Here is a 7,177-nt window from a genome sequence, read left to right as displayed (position 1 = left end):
CAATTGTCCAGAGAGGTCTCTGGACGTCTTCAGAAACAATCTGGACTGCCTGCTGAGGATGCTCTAGATGGGAGATCCTGAATTGAAGGGGGGGGGGGGGGGGGAGTAGGACAGGGTGGCCTTTGGGGCCCTTTCCAGTTCTGATCAGAGGCGAGTGAGAAGCAGTGAATGCTTTAGATTGGAGGACCCCTGGCGTCTCCCCCTTTAATAGTTGTCCTAGCACTGGCCATCAGGTATATCCTCGGTGTTCCCCTCATGTGTCCGGAGGCGGCATCCGAAAGGAAGCTCCTTGGGCCAGGCTGCGCTGCCAAGAAGGTTCTTGGGTGACTTTGGGCAGCCCTGAATCCTGGGAGCTCTTGGGCTGGGAGTGAGATGGGCCACTGGCCTTCTGTGGTCAGCGGCTGGCGGGGGGGACACACCTATTAAACTGTTGCCTGAGAACATCCTCTCTCTCTCTTCTGTGTGGAAGAAACTGAGTCCTACCCCCCCCCCTTCAACCCTGGTGTTTGCCCCACAGGCTACAGCTGATGGCAGCTGGAGAGGCAGTGATTGAGGAGCCAGAAAACAGTGAGGAGGACGAGGCTGTCTCTGGGCAGGTAATGGGGGCCGTGGGAAGGCCCAGTGTCTGCGGACCCTCCGTCTGAACCCCCTTCGCTTCAGCAGGAGTCCTGATGGGAAGTAAACAGGGATGGCAAGGGAAGGTGTGGGCCTGGCTCACCCTCTGCTTCCCTCTTGACTGCCCCTGGCTGGATCCAGCCAAAGCCCACCCCAGCAGCCGGGGCTCTAGGGCTGCTCCTCATGCCACCAACTTGGTGATGACAACCGGGATGGTCATCTCATCAGCTCCCCCACCCCAAAAACAAAGGAGAAAGGAAAGTAGGCTGGTTCTGCACTGCAAGACTCTGTTCAGGCCCCAGGGTTAGTAGGATACAAGCCTCGTGGGAAGAGTGGCATGAATCCGTCCACAGCCCCCATGCCCCCACTTTCTCTCCCTCTCCAGGAGGCCTGAGGCTGTGGTTCTGCCTGTCATTCCTGAAAGAGTTTGTGCCGCGTCCCGTCTGCCTGCCGTGGAGCAACACCATCCCAGACTGTGACCCTCCTCCTCTGAGGGCACAGCATCAGTGTCCACCTCGTTCCTTAGGGCCAGGTTGGGGGGCCCTAGTTTGGTGTTTGGGCTTTCTCCCAGGACCCCTCCCTTGGAAGGCAGGCGAGCAAGCGAGGCTGTTTGCTGTTGAACGGTTTGTTGAGTTCTGGGCAGCCGTTCTGGCTGTTCATGTCTGTTCAGGAATAAAGTTGGTTGTGCAAAGAGACTGCCTCCAGGTTGTCCCTCTCTGTCCTGGGAGGGAGGAGGGCAGCCTGGCCAAGGCAGAGGCTCTACCCCGCATTGAGGCGGATGACGTAGGACTCGCTGTGGGTCACATAGCGCACCCAGCGATGGAGCAAGCTGGGCTGGGGCCCCACGAAGCGGAGGAAGCGGATCTGCAGCCCTGAACTGGTGTAGGACGGCACCTCGAAGGAGACGTTGATGGGGCCCAGCTCCAGCAGCCCTGCCCGGCTCAGCCCTGGCACCTCCAGCTGCAGAAAAGCAAGGCAAGTTTGGAGGAGGGAGAATGGCGTGGCATAGGGCCCCCCCCAGCCAGGCCTCCCTTGGGCTCCTCTTCACCACTCACCTTAAAGAGGGCAGAAAGCTGGGAGCCCCCTTGGATGCGGGGCACGACCCACTCAATGGACTTGGTGGTGGCCTGCAAGGTGGCCGTCTGCTCAGGGCTGCTCAGTTCCTGGGAGAGGCTGGCAAGGAAGAAGTGGAGCAGTCAAGGAAAAGGTGCGCCCGCCTTGGCTGTGTGGCACATGCCACATTACGAGATGGAGGAAGCTGCCTTGGGCGGGGAGCCTGACTCACCTGAGCACAGCTTTGGGGACGGGGAGGTGGACACGGACGTTCACGGCATGGCTGAGGATGAGAGGGGGAGGGCAGTGAGGAGGAGCAGCTGTGGGGGACGTGCTTACGGCCCCTCACTCCTGACAACTGCAACTGAAGACAGTTTACCTCTTGGGGGGAAGATGGCAGCGGAGCTTGAGGTAGACTTGCACCCTGGAATGGAGAAAACACAGGCAGAAGTGGCAGGGACCCCCTGGCTTGCCCACCTCCCCAGCTGCAGCAGCAGCAGCTATCAAAGGTCCCATGGGAGCTACTCACCGGCTGCCAGGCTCATGGCTGACCGTGGGGAAGAGGTGGAAAGGCAGAGTCATGGGGCTGCCATTGGCCAGCTGGTACTGCATCAGGGTCACCTGGTCCGAAGGAGGAAGGGGTCAGGGATCCTCCTGGACAATGCCTCCCAACCCCATTGCACCTCAGTCCCTTCTCCCCCTTTACCTCCCCTTGACTCAGATTGACACGCAGGATGCGGCTGCGCTCAAACTCATCCAGCTTCACAGAGCTGTGGAAGGAGCACTCATCCACGTGGATGGCCATGCCATAGCCTGGGGACGAGAGCAAGGGGGACGCAGGTTCAAGGAGGAAAGGAGAGAAGGGGTCCTGGAGGAGCTTGGCTGGGGAGGGGGCTGCACACTTACCCCGAAGCTCCATCTTGCCCACGCAGAACTCCTCCGTGAGGCCCACCCGCATCTCTGGAAGGGAAGGAAAGGCATGGCCCCATCAGAATGCAGACGTTTGGGTCCAGTGGGAGGAACCGCCCATGTCCCCCATAAACAAAACCGAAAAGGACCCCATCGGCCAGCCCCTCCCAATGCAAGGCCCCATAGCTAAAGCGCTCCTGGAAGATGCCCATCCAACCTCTAACCAAAGAACTCTTTTGAGGGAGTCTGTTCCACAGGTGGACAATGCCAGCAGCTACGTAAACCCTCCCAATTTTTTTTGGAGAGAGATGTCTCCTTGCAAAAAGCAGAGCAGGCTGGCACCGCTTCTTTCCTTGGCCTGGACCTCCTGCTAACGCAGCCTAGAACTGCCCTGGCCTTTTTGGCTTGCACACACACCTCTGGCTGGGGCAAATGTCTGCAAAGATGCTCCTCTGGCTTTGGCTGGCAGGCCTTCCTGCTGATGCTGATGCTACTGCCGCCAGCTCTGGCCAGGGCTGCCCCCCACCCCCTGCTTTAGTGGTGGCAATGGGAGCTGGGTTCCAGACCTGTGTCCCTTGCATTACTCTTGGGGAGGGGGTGCCTTGAAGCAATGCCCCCTTCCACTAAGGAGAATGGGGGTCCTCAGCTGCTCTTTCTTTCTGGTGGGCAAATTTCCAGAGAGACCAGCAGGCCTTCCAAAGAGCCTGAGAGGCAGCCACTTCCTGGCATTTTGGGCAAAAATGATGACCCCCCCTGGACCTGAACCAGGAAAAGAGGCACTTCCAGGTGAAGAACGGGTCTGTTCCCCTAAAGCGGCACATACCTGTTACCTGCTTACTCACCAGAGCAGCCGGGAAAGAAACTCTTGAGCCGGATTTCCCCCTGAATGTCGGCCTTCATGGGGGTCCCCTGGGGAGGGAAAAGCCAGTAGCCCCTGGTGCTGCTCATCCCCTTTGGGCAGACCCCAACTGGCCCAAGGAGGGAGGGAGGGCAGCAAGGGGAGGGTGCACAAGATGGCTTCCCTTTCCCCCAAATCCGCCCTGACCAACTCACGTTTGCTGCAATGATCACCGTGAGACGCTCCACGACGTCCAGGAAAATCTCTGGCCGTGACCCCTGTGGAAAGAGCGAGGCAGAGGGGGTAAATGGGGAGGGGGCCATTGGCACAGTGCCGTATGAGCGCATGGGCCAAGCCCCAGGTGCCACCCTCTGAAGGCCGCGTGGGGCTGATAGCTCCAGAAGGACCAAGCTAGGCAGCAGAAGCAAAGGACCGGTTCCTCACCTGTTCCCCTCTCAGGGACAGAGATGGGCGGGCGGCTGCAGAACTGGGGGCCACCTTGCTTTGCTGCGTGTCTGCTCCAAACTGCAGCCCCACAAAAGAAAGAGCATTAGGAACTGGGGCGAGCAACGGACTGGTGCGGAAGCGGGTGCAAAATGGCCCCTTCCTAATTGCCCCCGGGACCAGAGTGGCAGCCAGCCTGTTTCCTTTGCCCACGGAGGGGAAGGCAGCCCGCCGCCTCAGCAGGGCCTGGGAGAACGCAAAAGCCAGTGTCGGCTGCCGTCTCCCAGATGAATGGGGCCAGACTCCTCTGTGGACAAACCTCCAGCAAAGCTGATTGTGGGTTTTCCCTTCGGAAGATGCCAGCCGCAGGCGCAGCTGAAGGGTCAGCAAAAAACTCTTCCCAAATGCGGCCACAGTCCAGAGAACCCACAGAAAGCTCCAGACGCCAGCCTTGAAAGCATTTGACGAGTGTCCGCTCCCCCTTCTGCGCAGCCCCCGCTGGGCGCCACTTACGGCTGAGTCCAGGCCTTTCCCCTCCAGAGGGTCCTTCCTCCCCATCCTCTGGTCCCTCCTCTTGTGAAGGCAAGCCCACCTCTCCAGCAAGGAATGCCCCGGGGGCTGGAGGGGATGCCGCCACCGATGCCCCTCCTGCGCTTTCCTCCCGGGTGGCAGACACAGCTCCAAGCACAGCCCTTGCTTTGGGGGGGGATGCCTGCCCCCAAAGAGGCTTCGCCCTAAACCCCTCCCCCCCCCCCCCCCCCCCGGAAGGTGGCCCTAGCCCTGGAGGCAAGGCCAGGAGGGGGCCGCAGGAAGCGTCCCCAGGGCCCTGCTCACCAGGCCCACGGTGCTGAGGTCGAGGAGGCTGAAGCGCTGGCCCAGGACCGGCTCCATCTGGACAAAGTTCCTCAGCAGCTCTGGGGCCATCGTCTGGACGTAGCCGTAGTCCTGGAGGGGAGAGGGAGGCAGCTGGGCAAGGGCGCTGCTCACGAGAGTGGGCAGCCTCTGGCTGGGGCTGGGGCAGCAAGGACCGCTGCTGGCAGAGGCCTCTGCAGAGGGGCCCGGGAGCCCTGCCCACCAGCGGGGCGTGTGCTGGGAAGGGTCTCGGGGCCCCTGGGTGGGGACTGACCATCATCTCGTCCAGGAGCTCGTGGAGGAGGGGGGCGTTGAGGGCGAGGGCCTTCTGCTCGAGAGATCCGCAGGAGTCCCTGGTCAGCGCGGCCAGCCTGGGGGGGGGGGAGGGGGAGGGAGAGGCAGGGTCAGTGGCCGGAGGGAGGGAGGAAGAGCTGCTCGCCCCCTTCCTTCTCTCCCTCCGGGGCTGACCTGTTGAGGAACTCCACTGCGGCGAAGGGCGAGGCTCCCGGCCGGAGGGCGCCCGCGAAGAAGAGCCCCGCGTGACGGACGTGAGTGAAGTGGACCCCGGCGCCACCCTGAGAGACAGAGACGGAAACAGAGAGAGAGTGACCGCCGGGGCCGGAGCCAGGGACCCCGCTTCCGCTTCCGCCTGGCTCACCGCGAAGAAGACCGGGGCCTGGTCGGGGGCCAGCACCGCCACTCCGCGGAAGAAGGCCTCCTCCAGCGCCGGACCCGACAACCGCGACGGGGCCCCGTCCTCCTGCTCCTCCTCCTGGCAGGCGCCGCCGCCGCCTCGGACTGGGCCGTTAAGGAAGGCTGCTGCTGGAGCAGGGGACCCTGGCCCCTTCCCTCTCTCCCTCCCTCCCTTCCCTCGGAGGAGGATACAGTCCTTGTGGAGGAGGCGCTCGCCCCGCCAGGAGAGCACGAAGACCTGCGCGAACATGGCCGGCGCCCAGCAGCAGCAGCAGCACTCTGCCCATGCCCAGAGGAGACGCTCCGATGGAGCCCCGAGAGGGAGGGATTCAAGTGGCGGGGCCTGCGAGGATCGTGGTCACGTGGAGCGGTGGCCGCGCCTCCCGCACACATTTTTGCGCGGGAAAAGGAGCGAAGAAGAAGGAGGGGAAAATGGCGGCCAAGGGCGGCGGCAAGGAATACGGCGCAGAGATCGGTGAGGAAGGAAGGCAGGCGATAGGGGAGGAGGGCTGGATGGCGGCGGCGGCGGCAGCGGGGCTGACCTTCTTCTCCCGTCCTTCCCCCGCAGAGAAGGCCAAGGCGTTCCTGGAGGGGTTCTTCACGGAGGAGGAGGAGGAGGAGCAGGGCGAGGCCTCGGCCGGGAAGCGCTTCCCCTACCGCTGGCAGCTGGTGAGAGCGGGCCCTCCCCAGCCCCGCCTCTGCGCCTGCTGCTCCGCGCCTTCAGGCCTGGCAAGGCGCCCTGGCCGCGGGGCGGAGAGAGCAGCCTCCGGAGCAGCCTCGGAATAGGGCCGTTTGGGGAGGGCCCTTCTTCGCCTTCGGGGCGCTGGCGTCTGGAAGCCTCGCCAAGGAGTAGTTTGCGGTGCTCCGCCGCCGCCTCCTCCGTCCGGCCGCTTGCCTTCCTGCCACGGAGCCCCAGCGGCCCGGGAGGAGCTCATTGCAGGCTAACTGCTGCCGTGAACGATGAGCAGCGGCTAATGGCTCCAGTCACGAGGCATCAGCAGCTATAGCGCCCGGTCTGGGCTTGCCTCCTTCCGATCCCTGGAGGCCTGACCCAGGCCCTTCCCTCCTTCCTCCCTCCCTCCCTCAGGCCTCGCTGGCGCAGCGGGAGTCCCAGGCGCTGCGGGTGGACCTGGACCATGTGGCCGAGGAGGACCCTGCGCTGGCAGAGGCCGCCGCCGAGAACACCCTGCGCTACCAGCGCCTCTTCGCCCAGGCCGCCTCCGAGCTCCTGCCGGCCTTCCGGAGCGGAGAGGTAAGGCCTGGGCCTGGGAGGGGAGGGGCGGGGGCCCTGGAGGGGTCTCCGGGCGGCTCTGACCCTCCTTCCTCCCGCAGGTCGCCCACAAGGACGCGCTGGACGTCTACCTGGAGCACCGGCTGCTGCTGGAGGGACGCAGTGGAGGAGGAGGCAGCGGCAGCGGGAGGGACCCCCAGAACCAGTTCCCCCCCGGAGCTCATGCGGAGATTGTGAGTCGGGGCCAGAGGAGGGAGGCCCCGGGTCCCCTCCAGCTTTAAGGCTGGGATGGGGCCCCGGGAGGACCCTCTGGCCAAGGCCAGCCGCCAGCACCCCCTCCCTCCACCTAACCCCTTTCTCCCTCCCTTCCTCCCACCGGCAGCGAGGTCTACTTCAAGGCCCCCTCGGCCACGAAGCCCCGCGTGATCCGGGAGGTGAAGGCCGACTCCATCGGGAAGCTGGTGGCCGTCCGGGGCATCGTCACCCGCGTCTCGGAGGTCAAGCCCCGGATGGTGGTGGCCACCTACTCCTGCGACCAGTGC

The 7,177-nt window shown here is 63.8% G+C and overlaps 2 protein-coding genes across 6 annotated transcripts in view; one reads left to right on the top strand and one right to left on the bottom strand.

The window, feature by feature from the left end:
* Nucleotides 1-882: 882 nt before the first annotated feature.
* Nucleotides 883-5,725, bottom strand: AP4M1 (adaptor related protein complex 4 subunit mu 1). 5 transcript variants are annotated; one of them, XM_042461856.1, is made up of 15 exons: nucleotides 5,597-5,725; nucleotides 5,370-5,509; nucleotides 5,180-5,286; nucleotides 4,986-5,082; nucleotides 4,179-4,804; nucleotides 3,860-3,940; nucleotides 3,631-3,693; nucleotides 3,420-3,486; nucleotides 2,575-2,628; nucleotides 2,375-2,481; nucleotides 2,198-2,289; nucleotides 2,048-2,092; nucleotides 1,901-1,951; nucleotides 1,671-1,788; nucleotides 883-1,575 (listed from the first exon to the last, which is right to left on the bottom strand). In XM_042461856.1, exons 1-15 carry the CDS (start codon nucleotides 5,689-5,691, stop codon nucleotides 1,375-1,377), a joined length of 1,944 nt encoding a protein of 647 aa, XP_042317790.1. In that variant the 5' UTR covers nucleotides 5,692-5,725; the 3' UTR covers nucleotides 883-1,374. The 5 variants fall into 5 exon arrangements, 4 of the variants coding, with proteins under 4 accessions (XP_042317790.1, XP_042317792.1, XP_042317791.1 ...); XM_042461858.1 differs by having other exon boundaries at nucleotides 4,694-4,804; XM_042461857.1 differs by having other exon boundaries at nucleotides 4,694-4,804; nucleotides 5,180-5,509.
* Nucleotides 5,726-5,978: 253 nt separating this feature from the next.
* The window catches only part of MCM7 (minichromosome maintenance complex component 7), a 37,767-nt gene continuing 36,568 nt past the window's right edge, over nucleotides 5,979-7,177 (top strand). The window contains exons 1-4 of the mRNA XM_042461855.1: nucleotides 5,979-6,073; nucleotides 6,492-6,656; nucleotides 6,737-6,868; nucleotides 7,018-7,132. Coding sequence (XP_042317789.1) covers nucleotides 6,541-6,656; nucleotides 6,737-6,868; nucleotides 7,018-7,132 — 363 coding nt within the window. The 5' untranslated portion in view covers nucleotides 5,979-6,073; nucleotides 6,492-6,540. The remainder of the gene's footprint in view (nucleotides 6,074-6,491; nucleotides 6,657-6,736; nucleotides 6,869-7,017; nucleotides 7,133-7,177) is intronic.

The sequence above is a fragment of the Sceloporus undulatus genome, chromosome 4, assembly GCF_019175285.1.
Source record: "Sceloporus undulatus isolate JIND9_A2432 ecotype Alabama chromosome 4, SceUnd_v1.1, whole genome shotgun sequence".
Taxonomy (NCBI): Eukaryota; Metazoa; Chordata; class Lepidosauria; order Squamata; family Phrynosomatidae; genus Sceloporus; species Sceloporus undulatus.
Note: the sequence above shows the minus strand (reverse complement) of the source record. Positions and strands in the feature narration are given on the sequence as shown.

Coding starts and splice junctions, on each gene's coding strand:
- AP4M1 (XM_042461856.1), bottom strand. CDS start 5,691: ATGGGCAGAGTGCTGCTGCTGCTGCTGGGCGCCGGCCATGTTCGCGCA. Junction 2,290..2,374: donor TCAATCTGAGTCAAGGGGAG/GTAAAGGGGGAG, acceptor CCTTCGGACCAG/GTGACCCTGATGCAGTACCA. Junction 1,952..2,047: donor TGCCATCTTCCCCCCAAGAG/GTAAACTGTCTT, acceptor TCTCATCCTCAG/CCATGCCGTGAACGTCCGTG.